Source organism: Thunnus maccoyii, chromosome 14 (assembly GCF_910596095.1).
Source record: "Thunnus maccoyii chromosome 14, fThuMac1.1, whole genome shotgun sequence".
NCBI lineage: Eukaryota > Metazoa > Chordata > Actinopteri > Scombriformes > Scombridae > Thunnus > Thunnus maccoyii.
In genome coordinates, this window is record NC_056546.1 from 16,361,189 (window position 1) to 16,383,585 (window position 22,397).

The 22,397-nt window shown below is 39.6% G+C and overlaps 2 protein-coding genes across 4 annotated transcripts; both read right to left on the reverse strand.

Moving 5' to 3' along the window:
* Window positions 1–194: 194 nt before the first annotated feature.
* Window positions 195–15,961, reverse strand: slf2 (SMC5-SMC6 complex localization factor 2). 3 transcript variants are annotated; one of them, XM_042433837.1, is made up of 21 exons: window positions 15,806–15,961; window positions 15,087–15,121; window positions 13,090–13,581; window positions 12,694–12,942; window positions 11,699–11,744; window positions 8,819–10,275; window positions 8,609–8,691; window positions 8,401–8,514; window positions 6,804–6,971; window positions 6,135–6,240; window positions 5,968–6,055; window positions 5,713–5,854; window positions 5,488–5,575; window positions 5,183–5,359; window positions 4,924–5,018; window positions 4,695–4,782; window positions 4,441–4,563; window positions 4,199–4,276; window positions 3,951–4,037; window positions 2,195–2,263; window positions 195–2,043 (listed from the first exon to the last, which is right to left on the reverse strand). In XM_042433837.1, exons 3-21 carry the CDS (start codon window positions 13,570–13,572, stop codon window positions 1,063–1,065), a joined length of 4,722 nt encoding a protein of 1,573 aa, XP_042289771.1. In that variant the 5' UTR covers window positions 13,573–13,581; window positions 15,087–15,121; window positions 15,806–15,961; the 3' UTR covers window positions 195–1,062. The 3 variants fall into 3 exon arrangements, with proteins under 3 accessions (XP_042289771.1, XP_042289770.1, XP_042289773.1); XM_042433836.1 differs by having other exon boundaries at window positions 13,090–13,637; XM_042433839.1 differs by lacking the exon at window positions 12,694–12,942 and having other exon boundaries at window positions 13,090–13,637.
* Window positions 15,962–16,511: 550 nt separating this feature from the next.
* LOC121911682 (phosphoglycerate mutase 1-like) lies at window positions 16,512–20,687 on the reverse strand. Its single transcript, XM_042433431.1, has 4 exons — window positions 20,390–20,687; window positions 19,360–19,634; window positions 18,477–18,657; window positions 16,512–18,193 (listed from the first exon to the last, which is right to left on the reverse strand). Exons 1-4 carry the CDS (start codon window positions 20,526–20,528, stop codon window positions 18,024–18,026), a joined length of 765 nt encoding a protein of 254 aa, XP_042289365.1. The 5' UTR covers window positions 20,529–20,687; the 3' UTR covers window positions 16,512–18,023.
* Between the last annotated feature and the right edge of the window lie 1,710 nt (window positions 20,688–22,397).

Consider the following 22,397-nt stretch of genomic DNA (forward strand, 5'->3'; position numbering starts at 1 on the left):
ATTATGACAATAAATCAACAAACAGTCTTGATCAAGACTTTTAACAAGATAACATGCATCTGTAAATCTTTTAACAAAGTTAATTAAATAGGCCTTTTTCAGAGAGGATATTTTCAGCATGTCATAGCAGGACATGTACAGGTGTAAATAATAAAATTAACAATGGCTCAACTGTCAACTGTCATGTCTTACTGGGACACTTAGCTCCTATTTCTGAACTGATAACTTCCTCTAAACATATTGCAGTGTTTCTCCTATAATTGTACAGGCCAGGCAAACAAGAACACCTCCATTACTTTTTCTTCAAATACAATTAAATAAAGATTGTATTTGAAGAAAGAATAATGACCAATATCATATTGGTGCAAAGATGTGGGTTTGTGGTACCCTAAATGCCACTTGTTTAGGAATTTTGCACTTTTACCCAAATCTAGGGCCTTATTAAAATACAATGGCATATAGGCCTTGCTTTTGGGGCCCATTCATGATATAGACAGGATTTGAACAAAATCTGAGACAGTAGTGCAACTGATTGGACACAGGTTTGAACCAGCAATAAGTTGTCGATGTGGCAGTAAATGTACAACCTGAGACGACAGTAAACAGAGAAATGTGTGGCTGCTGAGTGACAGATATTCAGGGTTAAAGGGCTGGTCTGTGGCCGGTCCAGCTAAAAATATTTAAGCATGTTTCTTCTGGGGGCAGATTTGCAGAATAATATAACTACACATATACATACAGTCAGCTTTGACTGACATCAATAAATTATGAACCGTTTTTGAGAAATTACAAAATTTTATGAACACAACTACAAGATTTTCCAAAAAACACACATATTAAATCAGTATTTTCTTACTTGTGTGGCACTAACCAAAAATAAATGAGGCTCCAGCCCTCAAAAAAACTCTGATCTGCTCTAAATTTGTTATATTCATAAATATACAACTGCAATTTGTCTTTATTCATTGTAGAAAACAAAACTCAGAGTGCAAATTGAGCTTAACATTAAGGCAGTGGCAATTAATGCCCTGAAAACAAATAAAAAGTCTCAATGACACAAAATCACATGCTGCTTCCTGTTATGATAAGATTTTCAGTCTCCCCCTCGGTACGTTCTACGCTATCAGCATCTATTTGCTCTTCTGTTGCTTGACACTCCATCTCTGGCATCTCTTGGTTCAACGCCTCAGATACCGGTTCTACTGCTTTGTCTGTTATACTTTTGTCATTAATTGCATCGCCTCCCTCAATTTCTTCTAGCCTTTCATTCTGAGTCATGTCATTCCCTGTCTTGTTTGTGCCATCTATTGTATCATCTCCTTCCTTCTCCTTCTCCTTGTTTGTGACATCTACTGTATCGTCTCCTTCCTTCTCCTTCTCCTTGTTTGTGTCATCTACTGTATCATCTCCTTTCTTCTCCTTCTCCTTGTTTGTGACATCTACTGTATCGTCTCCTTCCTTCTCCTTCTCCTTGTTTGTGACATCTACTGTATCATCTCCTTTTTTCTCCTTCTCCTTGTTTGTGTCATCTATTGTATCATCTCCTTTCTTCTCCCTCTCCTTGTTTGTGTCATCTATTGTATCATCTCCTTTCTTCTCCCTCTCCTTGTTTGTGCCATCTATTGTATCATCTCCTCTCTTCTCCTTGTTTGTGTCAACTATTGTATCTTCTCCTTCCTTCTCCTTGTTTGTGTCATCAACTGTATCATCTCCTTTCTTCTCCCTCTCCTTGTTTGTGTCATCAACTGTATCTTCTCCTTCCTTCTCCTTGTTTGTGTCATCAACTGTATCCTCTCCTTCCTTCTCCTTGTTTGTGTCAACTATTGTATCATCTCCCTCCTTCTCCTTTTCCTTCTTCTCCTCAGCAACCATTGCAACCTCATTCTCTTCAACTCCACTGGTTCCCTCCTCTTCATCTTCCTCCATCGCAGTATTTTCCTCATTCACAGTACCCTCCCCATCACTGATGTCCATCTCCTGCTCTTCCTGGCTGCTGATCAATATGTCCACAGGCGGAGGCTCCCAATAATCATACAGCTTACCCTACAGGAGGAAAGTATAGCATTACAAATGAGAATCATATAATCGCTGCGTTTTATTGGAGTCTATTTTAACTGACTACTGCTATGATTTTTTAATAGGCAAAAAAACAGTGTAAATAAAGTATTCATATAAGAGTGTGTGACTACTGTACATGGAGAGGCCTGGTCCTCTGAAGGAGCATCTGCCACTTGGTGTAGATCCTGGCCACCAGGTCCTTTACCTGGAGGTAGAGTAGGAAGTTAGAGGACATACCACACTGCATCTAGAGTCAGGCTGCAACTAACAATTATTTTCATTATTGATCAATCTGTCATCTATATTTTTGATTAATCTTGTGTATGAAATGTTAAACAAAAAGTGCCATTCACAATTTCTTAGAGCCCATGCTGATGCCCTCAATTTCCTAAATTTTTGTCCAACCAACAGTCCAGAGTTAAAGATATTCAATTCACTGACATGATTGTTGAAAAATAACAACACATCCTCACCTTTAAGAAGCAGGAACCAGATGATGTTTGTTATTTTTTGTTTGAAAAATGACTAAAATGATTAACTGATAATCAAAATGGTTGCTGATTCATTTTCTGTCAATCGACCAATAGTTGCAGCTCTAATCTAGGCAGTGAACCTGGCGAAGTGATTGGCTCCTGTTATTGCATCATGAAACCAAGTCAGCAATGATGAGTCAGTGTCATCAGTGTCGACACAGATCATGAAAATAATTTTCGCATATTCACTTTAGTAAATCAATCTGTGGCCCAGTTTCTGGGAATATTTGAGTAAGATAAACGTAATCAAAATATGCTACAGTGCAGAGCTAAAATGTCACATACAGCAGCGAGTGTTGTGCAAGAACATCTGACTTTTGACAGCTGAAACGATTAGTCAATTAATGACTTAGTTGATCAACTGAAAATTGATCAGCAATCATGATAACCGATTGTTTACATAATTATTTAAGAAAAAATGCTATAAATCCACTGGTTCCAGCTTCTCAAATATGAACATTTGCTGGTTTTCTTATCTGATAGTAAATTGAATAACTGACATGCAACTACTGCCTGTATCAGTGAGACTTGCTGAGGGAATTCCCCCAAATATTCCCACCTGTATATATTTTCTCTTCCTCTGCATCGGTGCTTTGATATCGTGACTGGTCTCTCTTTCAGGCTCATCTAATAGTATTGATGATCTAAATTTTGTGGTGGACAGCGTAACTTTTACCAATTAATAACAAACCTGTTTGCTTTGGGTTTAAAAGGCTGCAGAGACAAAACTACTTATGCTGTAATTACGGAGTACTTGAATATAAAAATGCATTAGTTATGACCACAAGTCTGCATGGCATGACAAGAATCTAATAATATATCTACACAATAAGTGCAATATAGTTTCTCTGCATGGCATTACTTCTGAGGAGCAGCTGATGAATGACTCAAACAGCTTTTACTTGAGATTTAACAATAACGATAACGATTTTTGTGATAAAATTGATAAATGTGCATGAACTTTTGAAGGATACTGCTGCCACTAACTTCAATATAGTTTTTTTTAAACTGAATGACCTCAGACCACCAGTTGGTGACGACAAGCTTTGAGAAACTGGTTTAACAAGATGTTGAAGCAGGTGGAAGGTCAGATAGTTCCACTACAGCTTTACAATGTTTTTGACTTTTGATCTTTGCTGTCTGTAGTCATTAGTCTATTCATGTGATTCATGTGTTTAATGCCTGGCTGCAAACCAAAGCTTAAACTTGACAGCAAGCAAAGTGCAGACCTCCACCAAGGCTGCTGTGGTTTAGAAAATGTTTTCATACTGCACCTGGATCTACATCAAAATACACACACACACACACACACACACACACACACCAAATACCCCGAGTTCAACTTGAAATCATGCTCACCTTACTCCGGTAAAGACACTTCTCACTCTCTCTGATGTCACATTTAATATGCATTTCCAGCTCAGAGCTCAAAAACAGCAGCTGCTCCTGAGAGCCACAAAAAAAAAAAAAAAAGGCAAAGCAACATTAACACAAAGCAAACAGATATCATCATCCTCAGATGTTTAAATCCCACATGATAAAATAACTTAATAGTACCCAGTGACTGAAACCAGAAAGAACAGGAGAGACTTTAGGACAAGCCATACCTTCTGTCGAGCTGGGAAGAACTGAAAATTGGAGGCTTCATTTGCCAAAGTCAGGAGGCTGTAGCAGAGGTAGTAAGCCTGAAACACACAATAAATGGAAAGAAACTTGCATCAGAAAAATCTGAAAATTACATTTATTTCCTCACAATAATCAGCTAAAATTTTCATTTAATTACATGTAAGAAACACAAGAGTAAACGTTTAAAAAAAATTTAAGTTCAAGGTATTAACCATATGCTCACCTGCTGATCTAGGATGGCCATGTCCTCCTCTTTCTCTTTCTGACTCCTGCTGGAGGAGTTCAACATGCCTCGGAGAAGGGTGGAGGGTTGCATACGGTGCAGGTACGGCCTCAGTTCCAAGAGCTAAGCACCGCACAGAACAAGAAGGGGAGAACTATAGATTATTTAAGCCGAAAAAAACATATTCCCATATTACAAATGTACATATTTCAACTGCCGGGATCTAACGGGAACCGACTAGTTGTAGGTCATACCTGAAACTCTTTTTCTGTAGGTCTGTACGTACAAGTTCCATCTAACAGTTTAGAGATCATGGACAGACTGAGATGTCGTCGCAGTTGCCTAAACAAACAAAAATGAATGCTTTTTAAAATGTGTTATTTTAAAATCAATGCAATGAAATGAAACATCCAAAAACAATCACTCATTGGGAGAAAAAAATGGAGACCAGATAAAAAAAAAAAGGAAAATAAGAACACTTACTTTCCACGTGTGTTGTCAGGCAGCAGTTGAACTAGCAGGCACATGTTGTGGTGGTCATCTGTCAGATCAGTCAGAGCCAGACAGATTCTGGGTAGCTAAAGACATTTTAAATAACTCAGTGACTAAATTCACAAGAGGTAACAGGATTATGTTTTAAAGGTGAAATACAGCTGCTAGAGTGCAAACTTGTGCTCTAATGGGACAATCTAATCTGTAATTCTCATTATTTCTCAACAATTTTTGAAAATCAAGAACTGACCATGGTGTCCCAGTCCCTGATGTTGTTCACAATTTTATACTGTAGAGGGTAAAGTTCCACACTGGACTGGAGGATGAGCCGAGTGTCCAGGCCCATCCTGCCCACCACAGTTAGCAGCAACAGCAGCTCGTTGTCGCTGTAGGCCCGTGGACACAGGCCCATACAGTAATCCAGGTACTGCATACAACAACACAAGAGAGACAACCAAGCAGTGAATTATTTGAAAAAATGTAAAGTTTTGCTTCCTCTGCTTCTTTGTCAAGGACATGAGAGCAAACACACATCTGTTTCCTAATCTGTCTCACCTTCAAGATGTTGTTACAGTTGTGTTCAGGGAAAATGCCCTGCTCCTTGTTGCTGGAGGGACTTTCACTTTTGATATAGACATCCTCCCTACACAAACACACAGAAATTCAACTGCATGAAATTAAAAATGCATCGAATAAATAACTCTGAGCTCAGATCTAAAGCTTTTAAAATAGGAATTGAAGAAAACACTGAGTGATCCTATGAACAGGTGTGGCACTTACAGTAGATCTCCCTCTGTGAATGGAGGCTGCAGACTTTCAAAAGGGAAAAGAGTAACAAATGCAACTCCCATATTCATCAGGACCAACGTCACATCAGCCAAACCGGGCACCCACACGTTAAACTGCTGGCTTCCATTTTTCACTGAGGAAACATACGCACAGCAAAAAAGACATCTTTTAGTATGTCTTCACAGCTTGAAACAACGAAATAGAAAAAGTTTGCGGTGGGGAAAAAAAAAAAAGGAAGACACTGACCTATCTGATAAGCAGCAGTGCAGGCGATATCACAGAGAACTTGTAGAATCTTTTCAGAAACCATCCTCTCAGTATGGACTGACATCATCTGATAAGATAGAAAAAGGTTTAGTACTACATCACAAATATTTTGACTCAAATTATCTGCAAGTGCATGTGGGGCCTACCTTGAATAGGAAACGGGTAACCTGAGTTGGACAGGGTGAGCGACAGTCGTACGCTTCCTGGAACAATCCGATATTCAGATGCAACCTCAGTTGAGCAGGGCTGGACCTGATGGAGGAGAAAAATAAGGGGAATTAATTATTTAGCAAGACAAACCACAAGACAAACAAGCTTTGCTAATGACCAGCAGTGGCTGCAATGATCAATACATCTCACAATACAAAGCTACTGGATGGAACTGAGTTACCTTTACAGTGCTGAAGCTAAATATTTAGTTTGTCCTGAAGGAGGCCGAAGTGTCATTAAAAATCAAAAGGGTCCATCTCCTTGGGAGCATAAATGTGCTCGGCGAATTTTGTTACAATCAGCTGATTATGAAATATTTTGCGTGCAAAGTTGACATATTGGCCTTAGCGTTGAGCAAAAAGGGGAAAAAAACCTTGACAATTATATTTTGATATATATATTATGCTTTGCAGAGGCAAAAATGTCAAGGGAAACTTTGAGCTGAACAAAAGGTCAGAGGGGTCAACAAAATATTTATGAATCATTCTCTGGGGACAATGGTTATCCATGTCAAATTTCATGGCAATCAAATCTTAAGTTATTGAGAATTTGTTGCTCTGAACCTTCACATATATATATACAGTATACACAAAAACACAGCTCACCAAAGAAGTGTTTTCTGTGCTGTGCCCTGTGGATTGGCCATGCATCGCCTGAGCTGCAGCGTATCCTGGTTGAAGATCCGGCCAAATTTCTCCAGGTTGAACACTACTTCTCCTGGAGGCACCTCCTTGATTGCACTGGACATCAATGAGTAGCGCTGCAGGAATTCCCTAAGAAACAAATTACAACAAAAACATAAAATGCAGATTAAAGTTAAAGCCCCCTCCGGTGTATTTTGGCATTTTTCAGATATTTCATATTTTATTTCACATTGTCAGTTATTTCCTGGCAATGTTGATTAGCCGCACAGTTTACCAAATATTTTTTGACAAATAACTTAATTTTGAGGTCAAAGTTCAAAAGTTTAAGTTGTGGATAAAACGGAACGATGACATATGACTATAGTAGAGCGCTGCAGTCACACGTCATCCTCATAAAATCCCTTTGTTTTTGTGAGCGTCACACAGGCTACTGATTCAGTATCAAGCGCCTGTGTTTCAAACTATTACTTGCTGCAAACATGCTGCAACAACGGGTTAATGCTTAAAATATAAATAATTTATTTTAATTAAACACTCCAACCAAAATCGGCACAGAAAATAACGTTTAATGCAGTTAAAGCAGGAAAGTCAGTAAATCAGTCTGCATTGATCTATAAATGAATGTGGGTCACTCTTACAGTATCTGCTATCCGCAGCTGCTTTATACTGTATGAAAAGCTTCTCCTCCAGTTCATTAAATCCCTGCAGCATCTGAAGACAGCAGGGCTGATATGTTGATAAACCCACAGCCTCTGAGAAGTGCCGCGCAAGAGCACAGTGCCGTTACGCACAGCCGTTCACTGTGTTTATCTTCATTAAATCACCTGAAAACGACACCAGGCTGCTACAGAATAACCACACACACCTCTACACACATCAGATTGGTCAGTTATAACTTAATATCCTGCTTTTTATGAAGGAGACATCGGGTTAGCAGAGCTCTTCAGCCTCTTTTCCAACTTTCTTTTTAATAAAAGTAGCATCTCATGTTTTGTCCTTGAAACACATTATGGTGCAAACACTTAATCACATTAATTACTAAACTATGTGACCATGTACGAGGTGAGATACATTAGAATTATTGCTGAAATAGCGTCGGTCTGATATAATCATATAAACGGCTTCACCAGATCAGTTTCTTTAATTTTTTCTATTGTTATTATAGTAACTAACTGATGAAAAAACCTACACCATCTGTATTTGGCAGCAGATTTATGGTGATGTGTGTTCATGTCGTGATGCTCTGAACCATTCAGATATTTCCTGAAGAAGAGCTTTCCGTTTGCTAAGCTGTCGTTATCACATTAAACTGTTATTATGTTACAGTTATGGCTGAAAATGACAACAGATATAAACAATTTTGCCGATTTCCCATATATCTGCAATTCAAATCAACCACCGGTTGTCTACCCATAAGTGACTGTTTTTGTTGTTAGCGTGATGTCACAGTGATTCAGTCTTTTAACCACACCCCCATTCTCTGTCTGAGAAAGAACGTTAACCATTAAACAGGAAGTAACATTGTGTGGATGTGTCAGTGTGCTCCTGAATGCCTTACTGTTGTTCAGTGGAGATGCCCTCCTCGCAGTTCTCCTCAGCCTCCTCATATTCAGCTATCCTCAACAGGTCCTCTTTACATGCAGTTAAAAGTTCTGTCTCAATCTCTTTAGCTCTGATGGACAAAAAGCATGTTGAGAAAGTTAACTCCCCTCATCTGCAGCTACTGTAGCTCAAATTAAAAAAGTAACATTTTCAGAATAATATACTTCTTATTGGTGTTTATTTCCTTCAGCATCTGGTCAAGGTTATTCTTGTAGATGCCCGACTTTGTGGTGGATGGCAACGGCAGCTGTAGAAAACACAACAGACAACACATACAAGTTGAGTTTTACCGCTCACACAGCTCAGTGAGTTGGCTACCATACAATTCTCACTCCATCACTGTCTCACGTATAACAACAGCAAACCAAACTTACAGTTTTTGACTGGCGGATGTCATGTCCAGGTGTACTAGGCTCTGAGAAGGCTCCCTTATCTGGTGTATCTGGAGGTTTGGTAACACGCTCCATCATCTCCTGAAAGGAAAGCAGCTGCTCCTCGTCACTGCTATGGGAGCTCTGAGTTAGATCCATATCTAACGCAAAGCTCAGGCCTAGGTCCAGCTCCACGTCTATAGGATCCTCTTTATACACCTGCTGTCTATCCCTTTCACCTGCCTGCCTCTCCAACAGTGTGGACTGAAAATAATGAGATGTCGAGGTTTGTTCAGAGGCAGCAGTGTCTGTCTTTAAAGCACATGGTCTCACATCGTTGGGGAGGAGTGGTTTGTGTTTCTCATCAGTTTTAACACTCTCATCCTTAAGCTGCCTGCTTGAAGAAGTGATGGGACTGTTTCTGAGTTCACTGTCTTTAGGGGAAAAGGATAGTAAAGTTTCAAGTTTTACCCGCTCTAAAGACACAGCTGGCAAGGAGACTTGTGGGCTTGATAAAAAGGGGATTGTCGTATCCGCTGCATGTGGGGAAACAGTTCCTGTGGAGTTTTGAGCTTTGCGACACAAGGATCCAGTAATTGGGGCGCTGGAGGTGGCCACAGTGCTGGATGAACAACTTTTTTCTGAGGAGGGTGATTTCATTGGTCCCCCATCCACCTTGGGTTTTGCAGTCTTAGGTGCAGGGCAGACAACATAGGTCGTGAGATCAGGGGTGAAAAGGTCACCTATATCATCAGCTATTACTACAGGTCTTCGTGGGTGGGATATTTTGTTCCGTTCTATCGTGCGCCTCAGAGAACCTGAGTTTGATTTTGAGACTGGCTTGGGAGTGCTATTGTCTGACTTTCTAGTCTCCTTCATATGCTTAACTTTGCTCAGGGTCCTGACTGGTGAGGGTGAGGTATTATTATGATTATGACCGGAGTGGTGGCTCCCTAACTGAACATGAGGTGAGCTACCAGCGTGCTTCTGGGGGATCTCAGAGGATAACAAAGTGCTTGATTTACACCTTTTATCGTTTTCCTCACCTCTTTTCCTCAAAATTTCTCCACCTGGCTTTGGTGATCTTACATCTGTTAACTTGACAACATAATTCTGATTGGAATTTATATAGGCCTGCTTTGCCCCCATTGATGGTTGTCTTTTTACACAAGGTTTGGGTGACAGTGATGTGCAGGATGTTGGTGATGGTTCCAAGCATGTTGACTGGCCACATGCCGGTTCTGTGCGCAGATGGCCATCTGTGGTTTTGGGCAACGGTTCCAAGCCTGAGGAATTCCTCGATGGCGGCACCAGAGAAGAGCTGAGTGAGTTGCCAGCAGTTGGTTTACGTGTTTGTGCTTTGCCAGAGTTTGCATCCTGAAGACACAGTTTCTTGGCACTGTCGTCAGAGGCCTCAGACTCCCTGCGCCGCTTCTGAGATGTGCTATTCAAGTCCACAACTGGAGACAGAAAGACAGAAATATATATATCTTTTACCAACATTCAGTGTTAACCAATGTCAGAGTTTACTATACTACCATGTAAAAAACTGAGTGCTTTATTACATATTTACCCATGCATTATAACCTATTACCAAGAGTAATATGCGGCATGTAACTAACAGTTCAAGCTCACATTTTGTTTTCAGGTATTTAGCAACTTGTTAAGAGTACAAGTGCCAGAACAGCCTTCATACAGTACCTAGTAAGTAAGTAATGTGAGCACTGTAGTAGAGAAAACATGATATAAACAATAAGGACTGAGGGCAGTTTTAGGAAAGATTCAAGTGGATATTCTTATTAAAGCTCAATTTTTTTTATACATTATTCTTGTAAATGTGAGATGGCAGCGTTGCTTCTCATTATAGTCTGCTGTTAAGAAATGTCAATACATTTTTTGAGTGGCCAGACCAGCTGATAATCGCAGCGTTATCTATCTATCTATCATCACTCAAGTAAAATAACTTCACATTTTCTACAGATCAATGACATTTTCACAGTACTGAAACTACAAGATGGAATCAACTTTACAAACTAAACACCCCTCTGCTTGCTATCACTGCAGGTTGCAAGGTTACAGACTGCAGATCTATGAGTAAGAAAATGGAAAAGCTGTTAGAATGTCCGTGTAAGCATTTCAAAAAAAAGAAATTGTGAAAACCATTTTGTAGATTGCAATGTGTACTGACCTTTAGGCTTTACATTTGAAGTTTATGTTCATTTGTCAAATAACTACCAAAGCAAAGTTACATATACATTTAGGCTACGTCCACACTAATACATTTTCATTTTAAAACAAAAACGATCTCCGTCCACACAAGCATTTTAGCACCATTTCAGAAATCATCTCCATCCATACTAACTCGCCTGAAAAACGCATATCACATGAATTTTCACATACACTTGGAATAATAGCTTGCCTCCGGCGCATGTAGGCATGTGTAGCGTTATAAAATGAATAGTTTAACTGCACAACAGCTGCTATGTAGCATAGACAACAAGGTCAGCAACAGCTGTAATTTGCTATCCTTGTTGAATTAACTAAGTAACTGCTGGTAATCAAGGCTGATGTCATTTGTTTTCTTCTGGAAAAAGGTCTTGTGATAGGGGCGTAACGAATCAGGGAACAGCGAACAAGTTGTGACCCAATCAGGAAACGAACGTGGGTCTCTGCGCCATTGTTTTCAAAAGTCTCCATTTGTGCCCGTCCAGACTAAAATGCAATCCCGGAGTTTTCTCATAACTCTCCATTTTAGGGGTTGGAAAACGCCGGAGTAGTGTGGACACTTGGCGTAAACATAGCAAAAGTTTTGCGTTTTAAAACGAAAACCTATTAGTGTGGATATGGCCTTAGTAGTGCAGTAATTTACTTAGACAATATTACCTGGAATGAACTTTTCACTTGAAGGCGTTCGTTTATGATACTGGTCCTAAAAGAAGAAAGAAAGTGACTCCTTCAGATGCAGGTTTCCTCCTGTGACTTTTCAACAGCAATGACAGCGTAACTATACATCACATATTCTGACTGAGCTACACCTGAGTCATGAGTCATAATGATTTAAAATAACTGTTCAATTTTCAAATTTCAATGTTTACAAGAGAAAGCCAATTATATAAAGTAAGTAAACTGACTTACACAACAGTAGGCAAATGATTTTGAACTTATCTAAAATTTGTCAGCTTGTAGCCAACCAGTCGCAGCCTGTTTACAGGCCTGTTAATCACTGCCAACATCTTGAAAAGTTCTGGTGTTGTGTTTATGGACAACTGTTTCCCTTATTGGAAAAACAACCAGGTCAATCAGAGCTTTGTTGGCAGGATTAGAACAGGGACATCTTCTACCTGCGGCAAAGCCAGAAAAATGGCAATAAGACTAGATGAGATCTATGCAGCTATACAGATTGTTATTACAGCACTAAAGACTCTTTAATTGTCATAGTTCTCTGATCCACATGAAAAACGTTACATTAACCATTTCCAGCAACCACTAATGCAGCGTCTGCATTGAGTGACGTTGGTAGGATGGATACATCCCTCACTGCTGATAGGTTAGGGGCAATATAACAACACCCACCACAAAAACAGCTAACATGAAACTGATGTCACACTGAATAATGACGTGAAACAAAATGGCAATTCAGTCTAATTTTAGAGCAAAATCACCTGTATCTTTGTATTAAAAATCTTACAACTAAGGCTGAGAACAACACACCGGGCTTTCATGACATTTCTCTGCCTCGCAACATACAAGGTGGCTTCAGCTCCACAAACTTGGCTTGAGAATGGGCTTGCATTGTTATGAAGAGACAAACAGCTCAAAATCTATTACCAAAGCCCCAAATGACCTTAATGTGTCATTTAACATATAACACACTTTACCTGGTAAGGGGCAACAGGGCTGTGCATCATAGGTAAACTTGAACCTCTACTCCTGTCAGATGACTGGGTACTCATAGAAGGGTGGTAGCCCCTCTGGGGCCACTGGCTGGTACAAGGCCTCCGGGACTCTGAGTCAGCTAGTGACAGTGAGCAAACATCCTGAACTTTTCTGGGGGTGACTGACAGGGTCATAGGAGGCCTGTGCAGCTGGATGGTTTGTATGGGACTCCTTACATCATTGGATTGAGCCTAATATAGTAAGAATTCAGCATCACATGACTTACTAAAGCACAGATCATAAACAAGATTTTTTTTTTTTTTTTTTTTAAATCAGTGACGAATTCAGGTTTCACTAATGGCCAAAACAAGAAGAAGAAAAAAAGAAGAAAACAATACCTTGGTTAAGTCTTGTTGTTGTACGGTTGCATTTTTCCTTCCTGAGTTAGATAAGGTGACCGTGGATTCTGTCATTTGATCTCTCCTGATGTGGGAGGGCAGAGAGTGGTTGCTTAAATCCTTCCTTGAATGAGGGGGTGCATGGTGAAACATCCTTGAAGGCGAGGGTGGTGGCTTATTATAGGAGGCACCAATGTTTGTTTGGCTGACTGGAATAAGTTGTGGTGAACAGTTTGACCCTGGGGGTTGAGCAGGATCCAGTCTGTCCCTTGGCATAGACAGTGGCCTAACTGCCCGGGTCCCAAAATTAAGTGGGCCGTTTGGAACAAATCCTGATGAATGTATCGGTCCCACAGGATGAGGATATGGCCGCGGTGGACCCAGTCTGTCTGTGTGGCACAGCTCAGGGCTTTGAACTGGAAATATTCTCATTCTCCTGGGTGGCGGGTGAGAAAGCCGGTTAGGGACCTGAGAGGGCTTCATTACAGTCTCCTGGAGGAAAGATGTGAAATGTGGTAGGGAGTTCTGCTGGAGTGTGAGGTCTTTTACTAAAACACAGAAGAAACATGACATTATAGTTTACTTAAATATGTGGTGCCATCGAATGCTAAAGTGCGAACAGGGCTGAACATGTCATTTGTCAGCCAGCCAGGGCCCATGATGCTAATAGCTGCAGCTTATCATGCCACATTTTTCTTTGTAATGCCGTCTGACACAAGGAGGTTCTTCATGTTACATTATTTTAGCAGAAACAGTTCAATTGTTTCTTTGGGTTACAAGCATATATCCCTTTATGCCATCTGTTGTGAATTTTCTCAATGAAGAAGGCAATGCTAAGATCCTGTCTGAATTTGAGCTGTATGTTGCTGCATTCTGTGTTTGCCATTTCTAGATTTCACAGGCACACCCAAATAGCTCGACTGGTTCTGGTTTCTTTAATCGTCTATGATAGTAAAGTGAACACCTTTGTGTTGTGGACTGTTGGTTGGGACAAAACGAGACATTTGAGGACTTCATCTTGGGCTTTGGGAAATAGTGATTGACATTTATCACCTTTTTCAGACATTTTATGGCCCAAACAACTAATCGTTAGATTAATCGACAATGAAAATAATCCTTGGTTGCAGACCTACTCAAAAAAATGATCAAAATAGTTGGCGATTCATTTCGATTGGCGATTCTGTTGATCGACTAATAGTTGTAGCTCTAGTAAATATTCAAATCTAATATTTTGCCTATGCTCATTGATATAAATGGGGTGGACAAAAAACAAACACCTATAGCCACACATGGTACAATTCAACAGCAGCACAATTTACAACCTCAAAAATGACAACTACAACTAACTATATAAATAAAAATTTACAATTAAAATGTGAGATATCGTAAATATAGTAAAAAATGTATTCTAAGTGAGAAGACATATGGAATAATACAAGATATTAACAAGGAATGTGTAAAAGTTCACAGTATGAAAAAACAGTATAAACGGTACGTGTAATGTGCAAATGTAAAATTACAAATAATGAGCTGCTGTATTACAGAGTTTTAGTTTTTAGTTTTAGTTGGGTCGATCCAATAAAAACATCCAGCTATGTTAGAAAAATTATTCAGACAATGATGCTGCTTCCCCTACACAGTAAGTTAAAGTGCAGCATGAAAATTCAGATGTAAAACCAACAAATAACCTATGTTGTTATTTTCTGAGACATCAACACTTGATTGACTAGCTTTCAGGGTAGATTTAACCAACACAGGGGGCTTGGTAATACTTTAAGACACAATAGGATATTCAAACCAAATGCTATAGGCATTTTAGGAATAGCCTGTAGACACATAAATACTATGACCAAAACAGTGAGCAGTGAGTGAAGCAAATCTACCAGCCACATGCAGCTATTTTAACAGCTTTGTCTGGTGGCTGGCGCTACTTTTGTGCCCTGCCTACTTTGTTGTTTTCCCCTAGACATTGACACATGATTGACACTTTGACCCACCTTTACTCCTCGGCGAGAAGTATTCTGCAAGTGTTCTGCAAGAAAGCCAGAGAAGGGGGAAGTGTTCTTAGTTTTGTCACCAGGACGACAATAATGCAACTTAGAGGTGCAGTTTTCAAACAACATTAAGGGAAAGAAGCAGACATCATATCTGTGGTTGACATACCTAACACTAGCCCTACGAGGAGCCAACAGGAGGAAGACACCTGCCAGTCCGTTTGTGCTTGGCTACCAATCACAGCATGCTACGCAGCAGCAAATGTTTTGGAGCGTCAGACTAACTTTAACGTGGGCTTATGTCGTTTTTACATTATCATATTGTTCAGCAGTCGCTACCACCTGAGGCGTTCACAAAGTAACACAACTATAAATGTTTTCAGCGCAGAAAAAAATATCTAACTTATAGCTAGCTGTTAACGTTAGCAAGGAAACTAACAATATTATGAGGGTGATGTTTACATAGTTTTAACAACATGGCAGTGTTATTAGCTCATTATACGTCGTTACAGGGTCACGTTCAGGACAACCGTACTCAAAGTAATCAGCTAGGCACTCTCAGAGCAAATATAACACAACGGTCTGACTCAGTGTCTGGCTAACTTTAACAAAAAATGAATATTAGCAAGTCGTTGTTTCAGGAAGTGCGCTGTTAAGCTAGCTGCCTAACGCTCTTACAACATAGCAACGGAGCGCAAACAAAAGTCCGTCGCTTCTCTTACCGAGTGTCTCCTTGGTTTTCTGTTGCTTTTCTCATTTTGAGGATCAGGAAGCCTGTCTATAACCGCAGACAGCGCAAATAACGGGCTCAGAGCCCCACTTATCAGTGTGTGATCTTCTCCCGCCTGTAACCGCATAAGACCAACTGTAACCACACGAAATGCATTATGGAACTTGGAGTCCACCAATACGTCACTTTAAAGGGATATTCAGATTTTTCTGAAGACATGCGCTGAAGTTCTTGAAGTTTTCAGATGAATTTTTACTTTCTGATATTTCTCATGGCTCGTCTATCGTCACCTTCGGGTATTTACAAAATATGGCAGATTTGACATAGTCAGTGGTCGTTCAGAGCCAGTATTGATCATTTTTGTAGACTAAACTAGCAACATTTATATTTTGTTTTATATTTACATGTTTCCCATTGGTTGGTTGGTTTGAGAGTGGTACACATTTCTTTAAAAATATGATTATTTCACAACTGACAATAACACTTTTGTCAAAACTTGACAAACAATGGACTGGTCAGCTTAGAGAAATCAGCCGAAATTTGTTCAGTAAGTAAATATGAGCGGAGGCAAGTAAACAGTTTGACCACAAGCTAGACTTAATGTTAGTAAATCCAAACACCAGATGGGAAAAATACCAAAGAGAATAAAATAAAGACAATAAAAACTCATCCAGACAAGACAAACAGACACATAAGCATTAGATTTGCACATAATTGTACATTTATTACATCGGCTTTCAGTGTACATTTAACCAACACAGATGGAATTACATTTTAAAAAGAAGAATTGCAATACTTTAAGACACAATAGGATATCCGCACCAAATGCTGTAAGCATTTTAGGAATAGGCTGGAGGCACATAAATACTATGACACCAAGAGGCAAAGACAGACCAAATGTGGTCAAACAGAGTAACTGTGAAACTGGGGGATTAAAATTCAAATACTGGATTTGACAATTATACAGTGCAATACTGATAGCAATGCAGAGCACCATTAAATTTGGACTAAACTTGATGAAAGACAAAGAGAAAAATACAAATTGTCAGACACAACAAGGACAGCGACACCATGCACTGCACAAATGCCATTCATAGGCAGAGAAAATAAGACAAATAGACATTTCAGCTGTCATAACTGTCCCGTCCTGCTCTCAAGAGATTGCAAAATTACATCCCTTTATCAGTGGAATGCATCAAATACAGTAAATACTGTGACAGTGACAGAAGTTGTGCACCCTTTGCAGCGGTCCCTTTCATGTTAAAAAATATCTAAATCTAAAAATGGCCATTGAGTGTAAATAAAATTCATCAAAGTATCTTCTAAATTAAATTATAATAGACTACAATATCCCACTACCTTAAGTCATCTAATAAATAATTTTCATTCCATTCTTCTTTCTTTATTTAATCAGGTAAAAGTCTCTAATGGTGTCCTGGGCAGGTTAATGATGAAGTCATCATGATCAGACACACGTAGGTAGAACTTCCTTACCACCATCGGTGCATTTGAAATACTGCATCTCAAATAAACATACAGTGTAAGCAAAGGCAAACAAGAGGCCACAAGAAGAGGAGTCCTGTCTCACAGGTTGACTCCACTCATTCCACACTATTTTGTCAAAATTTCATTGTCAACTTTGGATGTGTGTGCAGCATCAAAACTAATACTGTAGCCTGTGTTTTTATAGCTGGCTGTGGCAGAGTGATTTGTTTCTGTAATTGCCTTATTTAAAATTTACCCTGACAGTCAGCTTTCCAGCCTTGGACACCAAAACCAAAGACTTCTGTCTTTCTCAAAAAGAACAAAAAAAAATATATATATATATATATTATCTGTTTTAAACAATAATTTTTTAATTGGTAAAATTGCTATTATAATATTAAATGTTCAAGTGCACAGATAAACTGCCTTTAACAGCAACATTATTCATTTTAGTTCAACAATACTTTCTGAAAAAGGTTATTAATGGGCCATTTTCTTTACAATCTCTTGAGAGGTATTGCTCCCCTAGCCCTAATATATCCCAATCGTCCACCATGTACTATCCCTGCACTGTGCAAGTATAGTGAGGTTGCCTTGACAACAATCTATAGTATTCTCATGTATTACAATCCAAAATAAATTAGGATTTAGGAAAAACACTAATCTGAGGCCAGTTGTTAGGGACGACCTACACCATCATACACAGAGTTGGCTTTTCTGTTGCTTTACTTCTTGGCCTTTCCCTGAGCAGCCACAGCCTCCATGGCTTTGCGAACAGTCTCCTCATCTCCAAGGAACTGCATCGGCTTCACAGGCTTCAGGTTCTTGTCCAGCTCGTAGAGAATGGGGATTCCTGTAGGCAGGTTCAGTTCCATGATGGCTTCATCAGACATTCCTACAGGTGGGAGCACAAAAAGAAGAGTTATATGTAAAAGTTAGTGAATTTGCAGGTTTTTTATCAAGATTTTTGACAACATAGTTTGAGTAAATGACAACAATAAATTGTACTTTGGCAAAGAACTTGAATTTTCTTATGTCTTGCAGTGAACAACCTATATTTGTTCATCAAGAAAACAATAATCAGAGCTCAGCAACACGTCATCAACTGCCGAGTCAGTAATAAGAGGTTTTGCTTTTAACTACTATTCAGAGCTCTGTATTTAATCTCTTCCGCCCACCCTCAAGGTGCTTAACAATGCCTCTCAGACTGTTTCCGTGAGCAGCAATGAGCACTCTCTTCCCCTTTTTGATCTGAGGGGCGATCTCCTCGTTCCAGAAGGGCAGCGCCCGCGCAATGGTGTCCTTAAGGCTCTCACAGGAAGGAAGCTGGTCCTCAGTCAAGTCTGCATAGCGGCGATCCTACAAAAAAGACATAGATAGCAAAGAAACTCTGGATCTCTTTCTTTTGAATCCTTAGAAACTAGTTGTACACTTATTTAGAAATAGAGAGGGCCAAAATTCAAGCTGCTAGTAGTAGTGATTCTGAACATGAATGAATTGATGTAATGTGAGATCTATTTGCAGTGTTCATTGTCATCTGAAGGCACGAAGAATCAGCTACCTTAACGACCTTCTTATGACACAATCACTTATTCTCTTTGATTTACAATTAGCCAGTTTAAGTTAAATATATGTCAGCTTGTGAATGCCTGTCAGTACTGCTTGTTTCCACCTTGACTGAACTTTGAACTTGAACCCAGAAGAACTTGTGCCTGCCAGTCATATATTAACTCACCTTGGACATGCTATTAGGCAATAGCTGCCCAATAGTAAAGGACTATATCACAGCTGTAAGTGTAAAACACTTGAATAATCTAGCTGATTGTGCTGCAGACAAAGGACACACACGCAAAACCTTAAATCAACATTAGTGCTTGTGACACTCCAGACTGATATCACCTCAGCTGATTTCACTCATTCATGGAGGCACAGTAGTTTGTAAAGCTTAGTCATGCCTCCTCTTTGTTATGCCCTATTCAATATGTACTCAATCATTACTTTCCTCACAGGCCGACAAAGCTCTTTGGTTGAGAGCATGTACTATAGATATCCATATCTTACCTTGCTGATAATAGTGTAGTAGTCATGGTCTGGGCCCATGGAGGGAGGAGGGATGTCAAACGAGCGCCTCCAGATCTTCACTTGAGCCTCTCCGTGCTTGGCAGCTGTTTCGGCCTTGTTAAGTCCTGTGAGGCCTCCATAATGGCGCTCATTGAGCCGCCAGGTCCGATGCACCGGCACCCACATCTGATCAATGCTGCCCAGGACCAGCCACAGCGTCCTGATAGCCCTCTTCAGCACAGAGGTGTAACATATGTCAAACTCGAAGCCGGCATCTGTGAGTTTCAGAGACACCCGAGTTTAATTTAATGCACTTTGACAGTTTAAAGAAGACACACACAAGAGTATTTTAGTGAGGTGTTTGCTCTCAGGTAGACACAGAAAAGGCCCACATTCATAACTCGAATTCATTTTTTTTTTTTTCAATTTAAAAAAACTCCACCCTGTTTCTACAAACGTTGTTTAATTTGCAAAGCCTCCGCAATGTCTGGGGATTAACACGTCTGCACTTATTGCACTAAAGAAAACTTTTATACCACGAAGAGGCTCAATGTTCACTGAAAACTAAAGGTGTTTTGCATCAACATTGCGGTTTGTCACAGCTGCTCTCAGTGTGGGCTAACCAATATATCACCCTGTTCCTCTGCTGTAAAAGAACAAGTCAGATGGATGGTCGGTCACCAATTAATATAATGGACCCAGAAATGCAAGAGAGGCTTTTTTTTCCTTCTTTCCTTTATGCAGGCTGTTCTGGTCTGGGGTGAAAGACTTAGATGGTTATATAATTACACTTTCTATGAGAAATTGTTAATTCTCACTGTGTACATGATACAGCTCTGTAGTGAATAGTGCTCCAGTGCAGCCACATAAAGGCATGGCTTCTGCACGTTTGCACATCTTACACATATTCCTGACTCACTCGGGGGGCGGTCTGATGCAGGGGGGATTATGCAACGGTAGCCGTGCATTGGCCTACAGTGTGTCAGAGACCTTATAGTGGATGATGAATGAAAATGAATTAACTGCTCACCTTTCAGGGCCTGTCCGCCTCTCATCGCCTCTTTCTCCCCGGTTGCGCTCAGATCTGCATCGAACCAGCCACAGAAGCGATTCTCCTGGTTCCAGTTGCTCTCTCCGTGGCGTATCAACACTATCTTGTAGGCAGCCATGGTCGATAATAATATGTCAGGGTCGACCGATAAAACAGATGAAAACCTGTTAATTTCAAGATATTTAAACCCTGAGGGTGTTAAATAGAGAACTCCTCACTCCAGAGAAACAAACAAGTCCTCTCGCTTCTGGAAAAGCTGTGAGGATTTTTATCCCGAGGATTGGTTACTCCCCCACTTCCTGGTTTTTACACCCAATCAGATTTCACCTCAGTCATTTTTCAACCAATGACAGCGGTGGGTGTCAGCAGCGGGGACCGATTCCTGACCTTCATCCTGTGCATTGTGCTTTATTGACTTTTCATTGTGTTTCTCTGTTACCCCACATCTATCTATCCACTATCTATCTATCTATCCCCTTGCCATAAGATCCCATATACTGACCTGTATGCTCTGTAAGCACTTAACTGAACTGAGATTGGACTGAACTGTATATATCATACATATTCATACACGCTCTCACATTCACGTGTTTCCTTGTGTGTGTTGTAATGGTTTATAGTGCCTGTTTGCTTGTTTTCTCTTTCTTTCTCTTTTTGCACTGGAACTGAGCTACAATGCTGTATCAATCTATCTATCTATCTATCTATCTATCTATCTATCTATCTATCTATCTATCTATCTATCTATCTATCTATCTATCTATCTATATTAATGTGAGAGAAGAAAAAAGTAGATGCATAAAAAACAGAGACTTTAGCTTCACATGAATCCAGGTAGGTATTTTGAAGCATGTACTTGACAAGAAAACCTGTTAAGAGAATTCCTCGTATTTAATTATATGTCACTGCTCGAAATGTCTGTACATTTTAGGCTATCTCCTTTCTTTCTGTCTTCATCCAACTGTTGCTTTTCTTCCTTTTCATCTGTAGGTGGTGTAGCAGGACAATAGACCTTCAACTATAACTACCCTACTACCTACTACTATAAGCTTATAATATGCTTAAAGCTTCGAATACCAAAATTATATGAATGACACAACTGTAACAGTAATGTAATGTGCATTTAGAGAAGTAGACTACTAGATAAAAAAAGTAAAGTTAATGAGAAATGGTGCTTTTGCAAGTCAGAAGTATATTAGAGAAAGTAGAGGAGGCTGGTGTAGGAGATCTAAGGTGCAATGTATTGAAAGAAAATGTTACAAAGAAAAGTGGTTGGTCTGTTGTACTCATTTGCATTTTGGTCCTCTTTTGGGGGAGCTTTGATTAAGGTATTACATGCTGTATGTGTTGCATATTGGCAAACAATACCTCAGTTTGTAATACAAACCTTTGTAATATTATATGTACAGCATGTATAATAATACTTATATTACACTGCTTGAACTCCAAACGAGACATATAGAAGAAGAATCCTTCATTTACTCCATCCTCTGTGTTCGACCAGCCCATGATGGTATTGGATCAGTATAATGCTAATTGTAAAATACCAACATTTTCAGTTTCAATTATGTATTTTGTGTGAATATTTATTTTAAATGCATATGTTATGTAGTTGAAAAGTTGTAGTTAATCTAGTGGGTTTCTGCAGTTGTAGCTGCTGTCTAAAAGATATTTAGTGCCAGTTTTGGTTTTGACCAGTTGATCGGTTTCATGCAGGCCAGGGAACAGAGAGGGTGGAAATGTTCTAAAACTGAGTTGAACCTCTGTTGTAATAACCATGTTATGCAGCAAATTATGATTACGCTGCATCAAGTCATTAGGAGAACAATTTATAATGTTCAGCTGCTGATATGAAAAGCACTGGCAGAGGAGCAAGTATTTGACTTAAATGTAACCTTCATGTCTTTTCTTCAGACTCCTGAAGGATATTGTCTATCATTGCATCAGAGCATGGAGTGAAAAGTTTAGAGGGCAAGTAATAAAAGAC